Source organism: Anolis carolinensis, chromosome 3 (assembly GCF_035594765.1).
Source record: "Anolis carolinensis isolate JA03-04 chromosome 3, rAnoCar3.1.pri, whole genome shotgun sequence".
NCBI classification, from domain to species: domain Eukaryota; kingdom Metazoa; phylum Chordata; class Lepidosauria; order Squamata; family Dactyloidae; genus Anolis; species Anolis carolinensis.
The window spans coordinates 137,545,775-137,567,414 of NC_085843.1; the positions used below are offsets into that span (position 1 = coordinate 137,545,775).

Consider the following 21,640-nt stretch of genomic DNA (forward strand, 5'->3'; position numbering starts at 1 on the left):
TATGTGTGTGTGTGTTTTGTTTTGTTGTTGTTGTTTTTTTACTATGTACAAGTTGTCACATTCAATGTAATTGACAATTATTGTGCAACAGATTTTTCATTTAGCAGCTTGATTGGTCATATTGCCGCTATTGGATTACTAGTTTATTGCTATAAAGGGCTGTAGGATATGAATATGAAAACAGTAGCGTAAGAACTACTCACATTTCCTCCAGAGTCAGCTCCTAAATATGTCAGCTGCATCTGTTGTTTGGGAGATGACAAGTGAATGGCTCAGGTGAGCCAGTTGATACCTGAGTAAAAGGGGTTTTGGAGAAGCAGGTTGTGACACTGAAACAGAAAACTGTAGATTGACACACTCATGTGCAGATTATGTGAAGGAAATTGCAAGAGCTACTTTGGTGTATCTATTGTCAAAAATGGATTTGCTGTAGTGTCAGAATGCCAGAGTTCTCTAACAATACATCCCCAACTATATGTTTATAAATAAACTATTTGTTTCTAAATTCCATAAGTACCATGTCTCTGGTGATTCCTCCTACAAAGGAAATTATTTCCATTTCTTCCTACTTTCTTCAGGGATGTAAACTGTATCATTGCCATGTTTCCAGTGAGAACTGTAGGCTATCACCAATACAATTTTAAAACATATTCCTGTCCCTACATTTTTGTAGCAGTCCTAGAGTAGCCTTAATGTGCTGCTTTCCTCAATTCCCCAAAAGCATGACATGGAGCTCTGTGACCATATAGAAAGAGCAAACAAAATAGCCAGCTCTCGGAAGAGGTACTGCTGATGTGGAAGGTGTAGTGATGCAATTCTCTATTAATTTTCATCTAGAAATAAGCAATTTTCATTTTGCTGCAAAAAAGGATTTCAAAATCCCAATTCACACTTTGGGATTTATTTTGCACACAGATAATTTGTGCAGAAAACAGCACTTTCTGTACAGGAAACAATTCTCTTCTATGTAGAAATTAGGAAAAGAGTTGTTTCTTGCACAGAAAATGTAGCTTTCTGTACAAAATAAAGACAAATTTGTGCAGAATACATTCTGAGCTGCATCATTCCAGGATCTTGTCTTCAGGGTTTCTTGATGCTCAAAAATTCACTGTGTTTTGTACATTTTCCATCCCTGGAAAGGTGTCATTAGGTCCTTTAGTGTTATTTTGTATCAAAACAGCTTGAGAAGCAGACACAGAAAAGTGGACTGTTGAAAGAAAAAAGAATGGGCATATAGTGGTTCTATCACCACTGTGATGATAGTAGGGAGGAAAATCAGAGGCTAAAACACAAGTTCCTACTTGAAGAACATATGTCATTCCACAATTGAGCCATAAAAAAAGAGATTCTAAGATCTTATTTCAAGATTAAAGATGTACCTTTAGTGAGAATGAATTTTCTCTGTCAAAAATATTTATTAATAATAAAACCAGGTGTCCAAGGAACCTGTTTATCTGAATCCAAATTTTTGTATTTGCAAACCAAGTGTCCTCTTCTTCTTTCGTCTTCCTCTTCACCTTCTCTCCTTCCTCCTTCTACCCTTTTCTTCTTCTTCCTAAAGATAATACTTCCTATGTGTATTGCAAAGACCTTGTTTTCAGAACTGACATTTTCCTTACATAGAACATGAAGGAACAGTCTATTTTTACATTTGCACCATGTAGATAGCTATCTCTATCTCTCCCCCCTCCCATCTATAAGCTGAACCTTTCTAAAGGTTTGTTCAATTGCCCACAGCCAAATTGAAATTGATGTCAAGATATTCTACTCACAAAAAGACATGCCAAAATGATAAGATATTAATTCTTTTGTTTTTTATGCAGATATGAAGGAAGCAGAAGCAATTATCCCAATTTTAATTGCTTCATAGATGAATACAATTATGATGTTACTCATTGGGTTGATAGTTTATGTATAAAACAGAGTCCACGTGCCACAGTTCTGGATTTCATTTAAAAGCAAACCTTACCAATGTGAGATATATGAAAGCAATAAACCGTAAGAAATTAAACTTTCATAAACAGTAAGCGCTCTTTGTTTTGTAAATGAGTGTATAATAAACATTTTGGTAGTGTAAAGAATACTATTAAAGTGACTTGGAGCCTCATACTTTTGGAAAACATTTGATTTATTTTTTTAATCATTTGTGAGTGCATTTTGTGGCAATTAAACAGTGAAAATGAGTTCCAGCATTCCTTCCATCAACTGTCAACATTTATTTTTAAAAATGTAAATATGCCAAGAGTATCAATCAACAAATCCCACCATTACAATGTGCTTTAGTTTAAATGAATAAAGTCTACAGAATCATTAGTGGGAATTGAGTGTCTTAAATAATTAAGTGCTGATAGACATTTTCTTCACTGAGAACATGATTCTACCTTCACATTCACTTGTAGTCATAGAAATGTCCCCCCAACTGTTGTGTCACACAGATAAACCTATACAAGCACCACTCCTGGGAATAGATTTTCGAAGCTGTAGAATGTTTCTTTTCCCCTCTCTGCCCCTCATCATGTTCCTGGTAACTTCTGGAGTCAATTTACACAATTTCTGATTCTGCCTTCCCTTGTGCATGACAAAATGGATTGTCACAATAGTTCATTATAAGCACAAGCTATCAATTGATATGCTGCTATTCAGCCTACAATTGGAATAGTTGTAGTTGCTTTAAAAAACAGCTCTGACTTGTAACTATCAGGCAATTCCCTACTGTATCTATCCAAATAGGAGGAAAGTAGGTGACTGTGTAGAAATGTACTTATATAGGTTGGCCGTTATACTTAATGTCTCTGGCATGGTCCAAAAGGTGGGGAAAAAGGGAAGCACAACTCCAGCTGTTCAATGGATGGCAGTTTCACTTTGGAGAAAGCCCAACATATTTTGGACTAAATTTATTTTAATGGCCTCCTTCTGCAGCTACATAAAATGAAAGGACAACTCATAATCATATAAAATGTGCATAATATATTATAACATATACCATCCTAATCTTTCTACACTATTTAAAGCCTGTACATGCTGATATAACACTTCACTGAAGGAATATATGAAGCCGAGAATCCCATTCTGTTTGCTGGACAGAAAAGAAGCATGAAGTAATGTCAGTTTTTTATGTTGTCAAATGTTCAGGGATAGAAAGAGGGGAAGAAAGAGGAGTGAGATAGCTTTTGAGGACTTATTGTGCAACTTGAGCCATATCTACTCGAGTAAAATGTCAATTTCTATTTTTCTTAGAAAAAATATTTTGAGCATGCTACTGTGGACAAATATTTATTTATCTGCATGATGAGACAAGGATTGTATGTTCCCATTTCTCGAATGGTGTTAAACCAATCTGCAGAGGAGGAAGCCCTTTCCCTGGCTCCCACAAATCACTTGTTACTTTCAGTGCAGAAAGTCTTTCTGCACAAAGGAATAATCAGTCTGGAGGAGTCCGTGATAGCACCCCTGCCACCTCTTCGGGAATTCATTCTGCATCATTTTAGATCATCTAAAAAAGGCTATTGTGTTTGTTTCAGAGACATTTTTTCTGATGTGTCCTGTGCAAAATAGTGGGTATCTGATTGTTGGTCTATTTCCACCTTCACCATTTTCTTTTTTTAAGAGAAACTAACAGCAACATATCAAGTAAGCAGTCATTATAGTTTCCATAAAGCATTCACCCCCCCCCCCCAATTGTCTCTGGCTGGAATAGCCCTACGTACCTACCACATAATTTTACTTCCATTTAACATTTAATGTTGTAAAATTTGTGTCTTTAGAGTGTGCAGGTATTTCATACTGAATGGAGATAAGGGAGTGAGACAGCATAGAACCTCCAAATGTCAAAGATTGGCAAGTACAACTGCCAAACATCTAGCATCAATGGGAAAGAGATGTATGTCCAGCCACTAACAGAATTTGGAGTTTCTGGACAACAGGACTGGTCCTGCTCTTTCCTACAAACTCATCACACGAGGGCAAAATTGTCAGCACGTGCCGTTTGCCTTCTCTTCTACAGTGGAGCCCACTGGCTCCCATCCCATGACATGCTGTAACTTCCGGTGGGGCTCTGTGATAATGGAGAAGACAAACTGGTGCATGCCACTACCACAGCAACATGGGAGGCTTCCATGTTGCCTCGCATCAATGGTGGGGGGGAGAAGCCGGGTGACAGACTCTTTCCCCCTATGGGATGGGGACTTTGGTGATTTGGGCGATGATTTCCTGTGTCCCCAGATGGGCACCACTGGAATCGCCACGATCAGTGGTGATTCCAGCAGCACATGTGAAGATGTCTCTAATAATTATGTGCATCTCAATCTCTGTACAAACATAAGGTATCACCAGGTTTTTTTTCCTGTGTTCTCATGAGTACCAGCCATTGCCTAAGAGCAGAGATTTATAACATGATGATATGACATCCAAGCCTTTCTGCTTTTGGTGGGAGAAGAGTAGAGTGAAGTCAAAACCTACCTATTGCTTTTTGAGATGTATTGGTCATAAAGTGTAGGATATCTTCTCTGTATTTTGGCTACATAATCATAGCCACGGTATGAGCACAGTGTCTTATTTTGCAGTTACCAGTCATATTTGTTATACAGATCAGGAGATTGCTTGTACAGATTTTAATTACAGTGTGCATGTTAACAGAAAATAGCTTTTGTGGCTTGTTTGTTTTGTTTCTGAGTTGACACTCTGGTAAGTTTAATAATGTTGCTAATAACATGATGGGACATTTTGTGGGCTGTACCAATTAATTATTGTTATGTTATATTCCTCACAAGACATACATAAAAGGTGCAGTATGATATAAACTCCCAGTAAACCAATATTAGCTGTGAAATGCCTGTTAGAGTCTTCATAACAAGACTGGGCAATTGAAAGGAGTAAGAGGCAATATCCAGTCTCCACAGGAGCCTATAAGGTTACAAACTCCAGTTTCACACCACCACCCCTCAATTTTTTAGTCTTGGGGGAAATCACACAAAATTGCCATTAGCTTCCTTCTCAAAACCTCCTGAGAATTGACATCCATTTTATGTAACTGTGGTCAATCTACACTGCCATATAATGCAGTTTCAAACTGCATTATACGATCACTGTAGATTCATATAATGCTGTTAAACTGCATTGTAAGTCCACATTGAGCATATTAGAAGGAAAAATAAAGGTCAAAAGCAGCACCTTATACTTTTCTTGGAAACTAATTGGCAGCCACTGGAGTGACTTTAGGAATAGGGGTGATATGCTCACTCCTAGATGTTCCTGTAACCAATATGTCTGCTGTATTTTGAACCAACTGGAGTGTCCGAACTTGGTACAAAGATAGTCCAATGTAAAGTGTATTGCAGAAGTTGAACCTTGAGGTTACCAGTGTGCGCACTACCCCTTTTTGATCATCTTAATCTCACCTAGCTGCTAATATCCACCCTGTTAACCTGCAGTTTATCATCCCCTCCAACAATTTTAGCCCAATTTTAGAAATGTAGTAATGAGTTTTTAAGGATGTGATAGGTTTTTAAGTGTATGTATTGTGTCACATTTGGTTTACTTGAGTTGTTTTGTCATTTATTGAGCTATTTGTATATTATCATTGGCATTGAATGTTTTTCACTGTGTATTTTCTTGTAAACCACCCTGAGAACCCTTGGAGAGATAGGGCGGGCTATAAATAAAGGTTCATTTCATTTCATATATTTCAAACTGTATTATATGGCAGTGTAAATGGGTCCTTGTCTTACCTGTGTGGGACCAGATTGGCCTTTCTTTAAAACTGTAAATGATGGGCATAGGGTCACTTTCTGTTTTTGATTTCTGTTTTGTTCTGAATTGATCCCAATTGGCCTCTGGAGGGTGGAAATCCCACATATGTTGGAAATTGAACAATCAGTGAAATGCAGTGGAAGAAAAAGGAACTGTTGAACAAACATGTTGTTGTTGTTGCTGCTGCTGCTGCTGTCGTTTATATCCTATGTTTTCTTTGATAGTGGGATTCTTCAAGCAGTTTACAAAGTATTAAAACCAATATAGATTAAAGACATATGATAACATCAGTGAAAATACAGTTTATAAAGGCTAGAAGCCTGACCAGGTGTTGCTCGCTCATAAGTGAACTTCCGCCTTCTATGTGGGACTGTTGTGGTTTAACTATGTAGCAGAGACAGCAAAGGGACTGATGCAAAATGAGACCAGAGCACAGCAAAACTAATGTACTACAGTTTGCAATGTATTTTGAGCCCACAATTTACCTTAGGCATCCCAATGTACTTTAGGCCCATAATGCATGTTGGAAATCCCTGATAAACATTAGCCAGTTTTTGGTATCCTATTATGCATCTTTGTAATTAAATAAATGGGTTCCTTAGCACCTCTGCTACTTACTTAAGTGCACACAAATTTACATTTAATATAAAATCATACAGGATTCCAGGAAAATGTATTTTAAATACAGTTTTAAAATCATTAGTGATATATCATTTTCATTTGCATAAATGTACCACTTTGACAAATTTATGGTCCCACGTACCTGTGAGTACCCTTGTATCCTGCTTCCTGCATTTTTTAAACTCTGTAACAGTAATTTGGCAGTTTCAGTAATGATAAATAAAAAAGTAAATATAATTCTTTAGCTATTCAATAAGCAGAAAACAGACAGTTCAAGAATAACAAGGGGGAGCAGGGGAGAGAAGAATCCTGTCCGTTGTTGTCACTTTACTGCAAGCATGATGGCATAGACTCAGAATGGACGCATCACCCTAAGATAGATGATGGGAACATTAAGGATCATGAGCTATTGACAGGTTTCCCCCATTAATAGGGAGGAATAGGTTAATTTTGAGGAGGAAACAGGCAATGGGAAGCATGTGGCATCATGTGATAGGTTTGTCTGCCTCATGCAATTAGACTCAATATGTTTAGGTCATATATAAATGTATATTAAAATGAGAAATGGTGCATGCTTTAAAAATACAGAGTAAGGCAATAAGAGGACAGAATGGACTTATGACTGAACACCTAAAAGGGGATACGAGCTACCAAAAATCATTCTATCTGAATCTGAAGTAGTTAAGTGTTGCTGAGAAAAATAGGTTTAGAAAGACATGCATGCAGACTTCATACAGCACATATAGTCACCCAAAGGAAAAGGGGGAAGGTACATCAGCAAATGATCTGCCAAGTGACCCGTGAATAAAATCAAGATTGAGTTGCCCTTTGAAATAAACCTATTTGAATTTTATTATCTCCAGAGCACCTTGTGTCTCTAATCTTGTGAAAGGTTGGTATTCCATCCATCAGAGCAAGATTAGAGAGCTAGTTGATGGCTGCACTTGATGATAACTGAATGCAGCAGTTGGGGCCAGAGGAAGGAGATTCATTACCATCAGCCATTCAGAGGAAGATTGGGTAAACAGACACTTGGGGGAAAGCAGATTTTCTAGACAGGTTGCCTCTACCCCCAGGTCGGGATGGCCTTTTAACCGCAGCCCAACTGAGACACAAATGTCTTATTCCCATCTTCAGTCCACTGCTTGCCCCTGGGATTGATGTTTACTAGTCTCAAAATACTGTTGCCTTTCTGTGTGAAATACTTATGATTCCCAGGGCTGTTTATAAGGAAGCACATAAAGAGAAGATAAGCCTAATCTTTCTCAGTCATCCTCTCCCCCTACTCTCTCCAAAATCCAAACTTGACAGAAACATATATTCAGTAAAGTATTCAGTATTCAGTAAAGTACATACCATAATTAGAGAAGTTAATATAAAAGCATTGGCACATGGATGCTGAAGACAAGCAGTTTGATATTTCTAGGAAATATCAAAGAGTTCCCACCCCCTCATTTCCCTTGTCTTTGTGACAGTACTTCTTGAAACACAGGCTAATGTTAAAGGTGAACCCTGCAGGCATGATTTGTGTATTGATTTCTGGTCTTCATCTATGGAGTGTTAATTTGTGAAGGGGACAAACACAGCCATTCAAATAGTGATCTGGCTTTTTGCTACTGTGTACTTCACATTGTTTCTGACTTATGACAACTCTAAGGCAAATCTGTCACAGGGTTTTCTTCGCAAGGTTTTGTTCAGAGATGGTTTGCGTTTGCCTTTCTCTGAGGCTGAAAAAGTGTGACTTGTTTAAGGTGCCCCAGTGGGATTCCATGGCTGAATGAAACATTATTTCTGTGTTTAAACATGCAAAAATGTATGCAACAGTTAAAATGGTTAACTTGTAAGTTAAAAGGGGAATGAAAAATACTAATATTAGACTATCCATTAGGGTAGCAAGTATCTAATCAAATAAATACCTGTGTCAGTGAAAGTGACAACTGTATTTTAAATGGTAGGTTGACTGAACAGTATAATTTCATAATGAACCCTGATATTATATTGCTTAATAGGAACACATACTTAATTACATGCTTAGTAAATATAGTGGCATTTGACATCAAGGGCCATGTAGGCTACTATAAAATTATAACATGCTGGTGATAGTTTTTACTAATATGGAAGGAAATGTATAATTAGTTGGTACCTAATATTTTATAAGCAATGAGGGATGGGGGACAGTGTCAAAAGTAAGCATTGCTGGGAGGCATATGGAAATGACATTTCGCTATTATTTTGGTTCCCTTTCTCTTTAGTAACATAACTCATATGAATTTGCAAATTGCATTATGTTCAGTATACATACGTGTTTTTCAGCTTGCAGCACAGTTTTTCCAACTTCTGTGTAAACAGCCCCTCAGTTCTCCAAGGCAGTAACTTTATTACACTAATCCGCTATTTCATTACAATCATGTTTGCATAGGTAATGGGTACATACAACATTGAACACCTTAGAATACAGCACCTCTTTTTATCAAAGCAATTGCATTAATTCAGCATTCTGTGGCTTGTGGTCCCATATTTCTTACTTCGACATCCCCTCATCACTCTCCCTTCTTGCACTAAGGTTCTTCTTCTTCTTCTTCTTCTTCTTCTTATTATTATTATTATTATTATTATTATTATTATTATTATTGCAGGGGAGGAATCTTGCCTCTGATATTGCTTTATCCATGGTATGCTGGCACAGAAGCAAAAGAGACCCATCATACTAAAATAGTATTAGGTGCTATTGACAGGTTTTACCAATCAATAGCGAGGGATGGGGAAATTACAGGAGCAAACCAGTGGTGGGATGCCCAAGGCATCATGCAATAGGGGCCATCACCAACAGTGATAGGTCCATTGCAATACTGATTTGCCTGCTTCATGTGATAAAGTCCTAGGACTGAGCAATAAGCCTCACCTTTAGATTACATCTTCTTTCCAGAAACCTGAGGTTATGTGCAAGGTTCTTTGTACTCCATTTTATCCTTACAAATCTGTGGGATAGGTTACCCAGGACAAAGTTATTCAACAACTTTGTGGATCTGAATCTAATTTTCCCCAGTCCTAAGCCTAAATCCAATGTTGTCCTAGCAACAGAAAACAATATACTTGTGGGATTTATCTTTGAGCCAGTGGAAATCTACAAACTATAACTAAGAATTGAATTAGAACCAGAATTAATAAAATGAGCACAAAACATGGCACACAATATTGAATTAGAAAAATAGGAAATAATCTGGAAGACAAGATTGAAAGAAATATTGAATTATGATTTAAAAGAGAATATTTTCGATGATGTATAGATGATGCCTAACATCAGCTAGACTTGCCAAAATGTGCAAAAGTGCAACCAATATATCAGATTCGAAATGCGCCAATCGTGTATTTATATGTATATTTTTATCAATGTTTAATGTATTTAATTTGAATTGATTGAATTGTCTGTAATATTTTTATATTGTGTTTTATTGTAAGCCACCCTGAGTCCCCTATGGCTGAGAAGGGTAGGATATAAGTATTGTAATAAATAAATAAATAAATAAATAATATCCTAGAAAGGTGGAAAAGAAGAGGGGGTCTTCTATCACGTGGTGGATATGAAAAAAACACAAAAGCTTTTGGAATCAAATGCAACAAATACTACAAAAACATTTAAAATTCAGATTCAGCTAAAATTGGAAATATTTTTATTAAGCGAGCAGGTAAAACTATATGATATATGATAATAGGATCAAAAATGCTATACACGTAATACTGGGAAAAGGCTGAAATCCCATAAATGGAAGACTCCAAAAGACATTTAGAAAAGATTGGGAATTGTTCTTCTATATATATCTATATATATAAAAGAATGATGGCATCACGGCAATTCACAAAACAACAAAAGTACAGGCCCCCCAACCTCAAAATTTGACAACACAACCCATCATCCACGCCTCAAGGTTGATACAACAAAAAGAAAAGAAAAATAAAGTCCTAATTAGAGGGAGAGCAATAATTTTTTTTATCCAATTGCTGCCAGTTTAGAGGGCTAATCTCTGCCCATTTAGTTGCCTAGCAACCAAGGGACAGCCAGGTTTCAGTTAGGGGACAGGCAGATTTAGGCCTCACTTAGACTTCTTCCACAGATTATCTAATTTGCACTGGATTATATGGCAGTGTAGACTCAAGGCCCTTCCACACAGCTATATAACCCATTTATAATCTTATATTATCTGCTTTGCACTGGATTATCTTGACTCCACACTGCCATATAATCCACTTCAGTGTGCATTTTATACAGCTGTGAAGAAGGAGCCTCATATAATCCAGTTCTGAGCAGATAATATAAGATTAGAAATATACAGTAGTCTCACTTATCCAACGTAAACAGGCCGGCAGGATAAGTGAATATGTTGGATAATAAGAAGGGATTCAGGAAAAGCCAATTAAACATCAAATTAGGTAATCGTTATACAAATTAAGCACCAAAACATCATATTATACAACAAATTTGACAGAAAAAGTAGTTCCATGCGCAGTAATGCTATGTAGTATTTACAGTAGTATCTCACTTATCCAACACTCGCTTATCCAACGTTCTGGATTATCCAACGCATTTTTGTAGTCAATGCTTTCAATATATCGTGATATTTTGGTGCTAAATTCATAAATACAGTAATTACTATATAGCATTACTGTGTACTGAACTACTTTTTCTGACAAATTTGTTGTCTAACATGATGTTTTGGTGCTTAATTTGTAAAATCATAACTTAATTTGATGTTTAATAGGGTTATCCTTAATTCCTCATTATCCAACATATTCGCTTATCCAACGTTCTGCCGGCCCGTTTATGTTGGATAAGTGAGACTCTACTGTACTGTATTTACAAATTGACCACTAAAATATCACAATGAATTTAAAACACTGACTACAAAAACATTGATTATGAAAAGGCAGACTGCGTTGGATAATCCAGAACATTGTATAAGCGAATGTTGGATAAGTGAGATTCTTCTTTAATATGAAATAATTACTGGGATAGAATAATGCAGAACAATATAATCTCTAAAACCAGGACAGTAAATAAACAGGGGAATTCCACACAGGAAACAATCAGGGCCAGCTAACACCTCCCAACAAAGTATTCCCATCATCAAAGTCTGGCAAATCCTGTTTTCTCAGGGCCACAGACAGTAAAAGCACATAAAATATCACAAACAACACCACTCTGAAAACAAGGGAATTCCAGACAGGAAACAATCAGGGCCAGCTAACACCTCCCAACAAAAAATTCACTCAGGGAGGAAACAGCCAGGCTTTAAAGCTGCAAGGCCATTACATCCTAATCATTTTTCCTAATTGCAGCATTCATACTTGCCTCCAACAAACAAAAAAAAACCAATCAGAAATATTGTATATTCACAACCTTTAGGAAATAATATCCCCTGATGGCGCAGCGTGTTAAAGCGCTGAGCTGCTGAACTTCTGGACCGAAAGGCCACAGGTTTGAATTGGGGGAGCGGAGAGAGCCCCCACTGTTAGCCCCAGCTTCTGCCAACCCAGAAGTTCGAAAACATGCAAATGTGAGCGCATCAATAGGTACTGCTCCGGCGGGAAGGTAACGCCGCTCCATGTAGTCATCCCACATGACCTTGGAGGAGTCTACGGACAACGCCGGCTCTTCGGCTTAGAAATGGAGATGAGCACCAACCTCCAGAGTAAGACACGACTGGACTTAATGTCTGGGGAAAACCTTTACCCTTGACCTTAACTACCACCAATTCCTCAATACTTTATTTCCCATACCACCATACTTCGCCACAGCAACGCGTGGCCGGGCACAGCTAGTATATATATATATATATATATATATATATATATATATATATATAAATGTAATTTGTGTTTTCCCCATAGAGTAAACAACAAAACCACTGAACCAAATCACACCAAATTTGGCCACAAAAGACATAGTCATCCAATCTATGTCTTTCAATAAAAAAACCTAGAAAAATAAAGTCCAAATTACAGAGGATGAGGAAGAGCCGTTCTCCCCTGGCTGCCAATCAGAAGGGTAGGCCCCGCCCCCTTTAGGCCTTGCTCACTTCGGGTCCTAGCAACCCCCTCAGCCACAATAGCTGAGGGTACACTTAGGCCTCTTCCACACTGCCTGTAAAATACAGATTATCTGATATGAACTGGATTATATGGCAGTGTAGATTCAAAGCCCTTCCACACAGCTATATAACCCAGAATGCCAAGTCTGATAATTGACAGTATCTGCTTTGAACTGGATTATCTTGAGTCCACACTGCCATATAATCCAGTTCAGTGTGGATTTTGTACAGTTGTGTAGAAGGGGCCCCATATAATCCAGTTCAAAGCAAATAATATAAGATTTCAAATATAATATATATACATTACTATGGTATAATAAAACAGAACAATATAATCTCTAAAATCAGAACAGTAAATAAAGAACCATACTCTGAAAACAGGAATTCCAGACAGGAAACAATCAGGGCCAGCTAACACCTCCCAACAAAGAATTCCCCCAGGGAGGAAGCTGAGGAGGGAGAAAAGTAGTGTGTAATATCAGAATCATCATCATCATCATCATTATTATTATTATTATCATTATTATTATTATTATTATCATTATTATTGTGTTGCTGTGAACCATGAAAATTAACACAATTTGGCTCCAAGTGCTAAAAAACTCTAAAATCAGAACAGTAAATAAACACTCTGAAAACAGGAGAATTCCAGACAGGAAACAATCAGGGCCAGCTAACACCTCCCAACAAAAGATTCCCCCCAAGGAGGAAGCAACCAGGCTTTGAAGCTGAAAGGCCATTACATGCTAATCATTCTGGCTAATTGCAACATTCATATTTGCTTCCAACAGACACAAAAAAGGAACAACCAGAAATATTGTATATTCACAAGCTTTAGGAAATAGCATACCACCAATTCCTCAATACTTTATTTCCCATATCACCATACATTGCCACAGCAACACGTGGCTAGGAACAGCTAGTTTTATATAAAATAAGAAGATAAAGAAAATATAATGACTATGAGTTTTGAAACTTGATTACGAGAATAGAATATCTTATTTAAAGACCAATGATCTACAGCCAAGAACTAGAAGAACATGGTAAATTTTGTCTGTAGGAAGAAATACTTGGCTCTTATTAGAATGTTGGTCTGCAACTCAGAGAGCAAGTCAAAAGGAAAGGGGGAAGCAAAACAACCTTAATAAGTAAAAAAATAAGGAGAAAAATTAAGTTGAAACTTTACACAAAGTAATATGATATTATTTTAAACCAATATAGCATGTTTGAAATATATATTTGTAATATTTGTAATGTGGTTACAAAAAATGGCAGATAAATGTGAGCCAGGCACTAATCCATATGTATATGCATTGTGCAAAGAATTGCTCAGGATCATGCATAACGAGAAGGATCATGTATATAAAGTGTTGTTGTTACTGTGTTATTTTCAGGTGATTTCTGACCTATGCTGATCCTAAAGCCAAATTACATCTCCCATTAATCTTTAAAATAGGGCAGTTAAAATGGTGTCAAACTGTATTTGTTCTACACTGTAGGTGCACCCAATTTCACTGACCATGGATCTTAACCTCTATATTGGCTTTTTATAACTGAAATGATGAAAAGAAGACCATTTGGCTATTGTTTTGTCGTAAACATCTTGTTCCTTAAATGTTATCTTCAGATAACACTATGTAACACGATTTTTGTTCCTGGGTTATAAATGTCATTTCCCAATTTGTTCTATCATAAAAACATGGAAAAAGTTATTAAACTGCAAAAACTTTGTTCTTGTAGGACACCCTGCAGCACATTTTGCTTGTTTTTCATAGAGTCTCAACCAATTAAACATAATTTGTGGCAGCTACAAAAACGAAGTTTCTGGAGTATAACAACTACAGTAGAGTCTCACTTATCCAACATAAACGGGCTGGCAAAACGTTGGATAAGTGAATATGTTGGATAATAAGGAGGGATTAAGGAAAATCCTATTAAACATCAAATTAGGTAATGATTTTACAAATTAAGCACCAAAACATCATGTTTAACAACAAATTTGACGAGAAAGTAGTTCAATATGCAGTAATGCTATGTAGTAATTACAGTATTTACAAATTTAGCACCAAAATATCATGATGTTTTGAAAATATTGACTACAAAAATGTGTTGGATAATCCAGAATTTTGGGTAAGTGAGTGTTGGATAAGTGAGATTCTACTGTATTTCAAAGTAAATACCACACAATCAAACAAGAAATAACACTTTCAATCCAGGAACAGATTTTGTTTTCAAATTTTGCTACATAGTGTTATGTAAAAAAATCTAGCATAGATTATAGACACACTGATGTATGTTTGCAATAAGTGAAAAATTAGGTGACACGGCTATAAAAATAGACTGCATTCAGCAATAAATTGGAGCCAGGTACTAATAAGCAGTAGAGAGATAAATGAGCAGAAACATTTTTAATTATGAGAAGTTAACTCGAATATTATATCTAAACATGGACTCCCAACTCTGAATTCTATTGAAAAATATTGAAGTAATTTCCGACTATGCTAAAAGGCATTTATAGGAAATACTTGGAGGAGAAAGTGGCTTCACAAAACAGAATACTTGGCACAGAATCTTCTGAATGCTATTTAAAATGCACATATTTTAATGTGTGGTAAAATTAGTTCTACAATGGCCTGTGGATTTTTCATTTGTGCTATGAATGATAATTTCACTTTGACCTTGTGGGAAACATAAAATATTTGTCAAGTTGGTTGTTGGAGAGATAGAGATACTTCCCATCATACAAATGATGGGAAGCATCTTGGGAAAGGAAGAGCTGCACTCCAGTGTTCTGCCTTAAATGTGTAATCTATTTTGTCTGCACAAAATATTTCATAAAACGTATAACAGCCTCCCTTTGGTTGCTTGAAGAATGTGTTTGTGATGAACAAAGATTTGGCCTCACAAAATTTAGTCAGTCACTCAGCTGGGTTCCTCTATAGTTTTATGTTGGAGTCCGCTGGCTCCTATCCCACAACATAGTGCTACTACCTGCAGGGCTCCATCATAAAATAATGGAGTAACTGGCACATGCCACCACTGTGGCAACACGGGAGTCTTCCTGTGTTGCATTGGAGTCAAAAAGGGGAAGCCAGACAGCAGATACTTCTCCCCATGGAATGAATTGGAGGGAAATCAGGTGATGCAGGGCATGGGGCAATGGACTCCCCATGCCAGGCACTGCCGGATTCAACATGATATATGGCGATTCTGGTGGCCCTTCTGATGTGGTCCCTAGTATGACACACACACACACACCCAATTACTGCTGCTGGCTCATAACTGTTTGGCATCCAAAATACTCTAAAAGTTTAAAATAACATGCCACTAATATTTTCAGAACAAAATTACTGGAACTCGTTTCTCTTTCTTAGCTCTTGTGGTTTTTACTCTTGCTTTCCTCTGTCTTCTCCCCACCCCTCTATAAGTTATTCTCCACAATTCATATGTGAGAATCTTGTGACTCTTGAGACCTACACAGTTAAGTATCTATGAAAGACATTATACATTTCCATTTCTAATCTGTAGTCCTATGTAGCCTCTATGGGAGAAGTAAACATACTGTAAAGCTAGTGATGTAAACTCATCTATACACTGACATTAATATCTGTTTCTTTTACACAAAATTGCATCTGACAGTTTTCGTCTAGATTTTAGATTAGTGTGAAAAGTCATACAAGCTTAGTCATTGCAGTGTTAGTGAGACAGAACATCTGCAATTATAATTAAAAAGCATTATTGTTCAACCTTGTATTGTTTATTCTGCACTGTTTCTTCAACATGATGATGGTTTTTGTAATATTGGAAAAAAAATAAAAGTAACTCAATGAAGGAGTTTTCATTTATGTTGTAGTGGCCTTAGTTATTAACTGAATATTGTTGGGTTGTTGTATGTCTTTCGGGCTGTGTGGCCATGTTCCAGAAGTATTCTCTCCTGACGTTTCGCCCACATCTATGGCAGGCATCCTCAGAGGTTGTGAGGTATATACCTCACAACCTCTGAGGATGCCTGCCATAGATGTGGGCGAAAGGTCAGGAGAGAATACTTCTGGAACATGGCCACACAGCCCGAAAGACATACAACAACCCTGTGATCCCGGCCATGAAAGCCTTCGACAACACATTGAATGTTGTTGCTGCAGAAATATGAGTGGTGGGTTGTCCTCATCATTAAATAAATAGCTGTTTCAAAAATGTGCATTATTATTATTATATTTCTTACCCACGTATCCTCACAGCTTGAGACAGGTTACAATATTGCTAAAACACATAATCAAAACACATAATCATTTTAAAACACTCTAAAATATACATATTAAGACATATTTTCATATCATACATATTAAAATACACAAAGCAAAAGTTAGACATAGAGTTTAAAATTCATCATTAAAACTGTCTGGGTAGGCCTGCCAGAAGAGATAGGTCTTCACTTTTGTCTTAAATTCCAATAGCTGTCAGAACTCTACCGGCAAGTTGTTCCACAGTCGTGGGGCGGCCAATGAAAAGGTCCTTTGGGTGATATGTCACCAGTTCTGGCAGGCTGGAGCAAACACCCCAAGAGGACCTCCGTGTTTGGGACAGCTTGCACAGGAGAAGGCAATTGACAAACCAATGCCAAAGAGTGTTTAGTCTTCATCCTAGAGGGACAAGATCAGTCAGGAGCCTCAGGATTCTGTTCTGAGTTTGGTGTTTAACTTAAAAGTAGTATATGTGGAAAGAATCTTGGCGTCTCAGTTAAAATGTGAGTAAGCAGGGTGGTGCAGTGATCTGTAAGAAGAAAAGAGCACAGGTGAGTTAATATGATAACAATTTTTAAATATCTTAGAAATCAGGGTAGAAGCTGAAGATTCCACCTAAATATCAGGAAGAACTTTACTGCAAGAACTGTTTAAATGTTGGATAGACTGTCTTTGATTTTTTTTTTTTTAAGCAGAAGCCCTTGCGATTCCTTCCAACTCTGTAATTCTGTTATTTTGAAAAAGAGCAATTCCTTTATTTTTGGAGATCTTCAAATGATTGAAAATGCCGTCAAGTTCAGAAAATTGTCTTCCACAAATGAAGGATAACAGAAGTAATGATGATAGAGAATGGAGCTAGCAAATGCCATCATCTTATACGTTTAGCGTGTGTGTGTACTGTCCTTTAAGTCATCTATGATTTTTGGTGACCATAAAATTCATAGGGTTTTCTTAGGCAAGAAATACTCAGAGATGGTTTTGCTAATTTCCTCTTATGAAATACAGCACACAGCATCTGATATTCATTCTTGATCTCCCATCCATATACCAACCAGTGATGAGCTACTTCACTTCCCATATGAGATGGGATCTAGTGTCTTTAAGGTGTTTAGGCTTTATTTTAGCCTTTGATTATCCAGTGTTTTAATTTACGTGGAGAGCCCACGTGATGAAGGGAAACTCTTTGTTGCAAATATTCCACCACACACCAAAAAAGACACGTTTTTGATGGAGGGATCAGTGTTGAGCGGGTTCTCTGTGGTTTTCTCTCACATGGGATTCTAATCACAATTTCTCCTTAAGGCTAAAAATCAGAACTGCTGGAATATTTCAAGGTCAAGTGTCATATTTGAGTAATGTAGGTTGGAACTAGCTTTAGGTTGGAACTTGACAGGATCTATTCGCAAACTGGCACTTTCTTAGTTCAAGGTGGGGGGTGCGTGTATCAGAGAAAATAAAAAGGAAGAGAGAGTGCTTGACCTCGCTTGCACCTGCCAATTGCTCCCTGAAGATTGTTTTCTTCTCAGCTTGTTCCGCTTACCTCTGGTTTTGGTGCTCAGTTGGAGAAAAAGACAATTTTTAAAATGGTGGGAGGTGGACACTTTCATATCAGAAAGTGGCAAAGGATGTATTCCCCTTTTCTGTCTGTTTTGAATGAATACATGCGGAGGAAGATGAGAATTGGAATCCAGTCTATTAATGATTTTTTTGTCTTGTAAATAAGACACAAAGATTTTCAGAGTAGTACGAACACTACTATTTTTTGGCTTTGTGATTACATTTGTTTGTCCTGAAATGCAGAGTGAGAAGTTAAGCCTCTAATGTGTGTGTGTGTGTGTGTGTGTGTGTGTGTGTGTGTGTGGCACGTTCTATATGACAAAGGAATTAGGAATTGGGATATTTAATGTTAAATTTGAACTAATTTAACTAATTAATGTCCTGGCATCACTTTCGCAAAACTGTAGTAGAGGTTTTCCAGATTGTACAGTAGAGTCTCGTTTATCCAACGTAAACGGGCCGGCAGAACGTTGGATAAGCGAATATGTTGGATAATAAGGAGAGATTAAGGATAAGCCTATTAAACATTAAATTAGGTTATGATTTTACAAATTACACACCAAAACATCATGTTATACAACAAATTTGACAGAAAAAGTAGTTCAACACACAGTAATTACTGTATTTACAAATTTAGTACCAAAATATCACGATATATTGAAAACATTGACTACAAAAATGCGTTGGATAATCCAGAACGTTGGATAAGTGAGACTCTACTGTCTATCCATACAGTAAGTATTCTGAAATTCTGCCACCTTGTCCCCTCTTGCTCTTCCTCTTTCCCCATCAATAAAAGGAATTATGTGGCATAATTCCCAACCAGCTCATGCTGGGACATATAATATTGCCACATATTCTTTTGACGTTGTGGTTCTTTCTAATCAATTTGGTTGAAGAAGTGTGGGATGCCATTTCACTAACATAATATTTAGTTTACTATTTGGAGCTTCATTGGCAAAATTATCTCTCAAATACAATTTCTGAGGCACCAGCTTCAGGAATTGAGTAGTTCTCTGCGCAATGCGATCCAGCTCGCAGGGTTCAAGGAAAACACTGAGGTTTTGCTGGGCTCATGGAAAAATAAGCTAGGTCTGGATAGATAGATAGATAGATAGATAGATAGATAGATGATTGGATAGATAGATTTTGAACACAAAGTACATTTTTATTATCTTTATTAAACACAAATGTACACACATCCACAAAATCATTTTAACAAGGTAAAACATTTATCAAGAATTAGTGTACTGGTTCAATCCAGGGTCCTCTGGATGCTTTTCTTGATTGAAATCAAGCTCTGTCATAGTGTCTTCATGAATGTAGTGAAGACCAACCCATTTTTAGAATATCCTGTGAAGTCAAGGGTGTCACACTCATTTTCATTGTGGGACACATTAGCCTTATGTTTGCTTTCAAAGTGTTGTTGAATCTATGGATGGAGAATACAGAGGGCCAGCTATACTTTTTTTTTTTACATAGCAGTTAGTGCTTTTTAGTTTTTACCCAGTTTGGGTCCCTAGATGTTATTGAACTACAATCCCTATCATTTTTATTTTCTGTCAAGGGAACTGGGGATAATGGGAATTGCAACCCAGCAGCACTTGTGGCTCTGAAGTTGGAGAAAGGTTAAAGGACATTTCAACATCAGACATAATATCCCCAAGCCTTGTATCTATCAAACCCCACTCTTCTGACTAAACAGAAAAAAACAGCCTTCCAGTTGGTCCTGTATTCCAACTCCCATCAGTTCTAGTCATGATGTCTAATGAAGGGGAATACAGGAGTTATAGTCCAGCATCTGGAATGTCACATAAAATGACATGGTGGGCCAAATTCCGTTTGCAGGCTTTGATTTTGACACATGTGCACTAAATCCTTCACTTCAGCCTTTTACCTTATCTCCCACACACTCATCTGCAAGCCTTCGAAACAGCTCACAACTTTATGGCATTGGCATGTGGCTATCTGTATATCACATGTGCTTGTATGTAGTACTCCTCAACGGATAGAACGACAGCAATTCAGTATTTAAGTGGTAGGAATGTCCGTGCTTAAATAATCTCTGAAATATAAATGGAATAACTTTCATAGCAGTTTCCTTAAAAGCGTCTTTAACATTTAGAGCTATGGATTTTTGATTCTTCATCCTCATGAGGAATCCAAAGCATTCTATTTTTAATGCGATGTTAAAAAAACCATTCACTGATTCAAATGTAAGGTCTCATAACTATACACACTTATTCGAAAGTATGCCTCATTAATACAACAGGATTTCCTTTGAAATAATCTTACATAGTATTTGAATATTTGCTGTTTTGGTAATTTAATTATTTCAGCAGCTTTTTTCCGCAATACAATATGAAAGTATGTAAACAGATCTGATAGGATTGACATCATTATTTATTGTTGCTGCTGTAACTGTAAGTGTTACTATGTTTTTCTTACACACTAATTTCTTTTTTGTACAGAATTTTTCCGAGAACTCCTGGAGAATGCAGAGCGATCCTTAAATGATATGTTTGTACAGACATATGGCATGCTCTACATGCAGAATTCAGAAGTGTTCCAGGACCTTTTCATAGAACTGAAACGATACTATACAGGAGGCAACGTGAACTTGGAGGAAATGTTGAATGACTTCTGGGCTCGGTTATTAGAGCGAATGTTCCAACTCATAAATCCCCACTATCACTTCTCAGAGGACTATCTTGAGTGTGTCAGCAAATACACAGACCAGCTTAAGCCTTTTGGAGACGTACCACGGAAGCTGAAGGTACAAGTGACAAGAGCTTTCATCGCCGCACGGACCTTTGTTCAAGGGCTGACAGTTGGCAGAGAAGTCGCTAACAGGGTATCAAAGGTAATCCAAATGATTTCATTGTTGTTGTTGCTAGCTCAACTGCTTTGCTTGAGGCTTGTATCCTATGCCAAGTTGTCATTTACAGCATGCAACTTTCCATCTCTGTCACAATTATAGCTGAATGGGAAGTTGTTGAGGTGTAACTATAGCTAGTTTCCTGCCTTGGATTCTGTCAAAACAATAACAGGACTACCTAGGCTTAAACTTAAAAAAGAATATTGTGTCAATATTCATCTAGTGCATTGTCTTTTATTATCATAAGGTCGTTTATACTAGCCTGCTAGCTCCCCAACTTTGCCTCCTCATCTCTGTCTACCATGAGTCTCAATCTCTTAAAATTGATTGAGAGATGCAGAAAAAGCAATATAAAGTACAGTTGTGCTGAAATGATACCACGTCAGATGGAAACTGAACAATTGTTTTCTTGATGCCACATCTGGAAAACTAATGTAACAAGAGGTTCTTTAAATGATGTAGTCTAATCCCACAGTGGTATATTCTGATAGAAGAGCATTGTAGCCAAT

At 37.1% G+C, this 21,640-nt stretch overlaps 1 protein-coding gene across 3 annotated transcripts in view; it reads left to right on the forward strand.

The window, feature by feature from the left end:
- The window catches only part of gpc6 (glypican 6), a 954,464-nt gene that overhangs the window by 488,556 nt on the left and 444,268 nt on the right, over positions 1-21,640 (forward strand). For all 3 annotated transcript variants that reach the window (XM_062977295.1, XM_008106861.3, XM_003218685.4), the window contains exon 3: positions 20,725-21,116. In XM_062977295.1, coding sequence (XP_062833365.1) covers positions 20,725-21,116 — 392 coding nt within the window. The remainder of the gene's footprint in view (positions 1-20,724; positions 21,117-21,640) is intronic.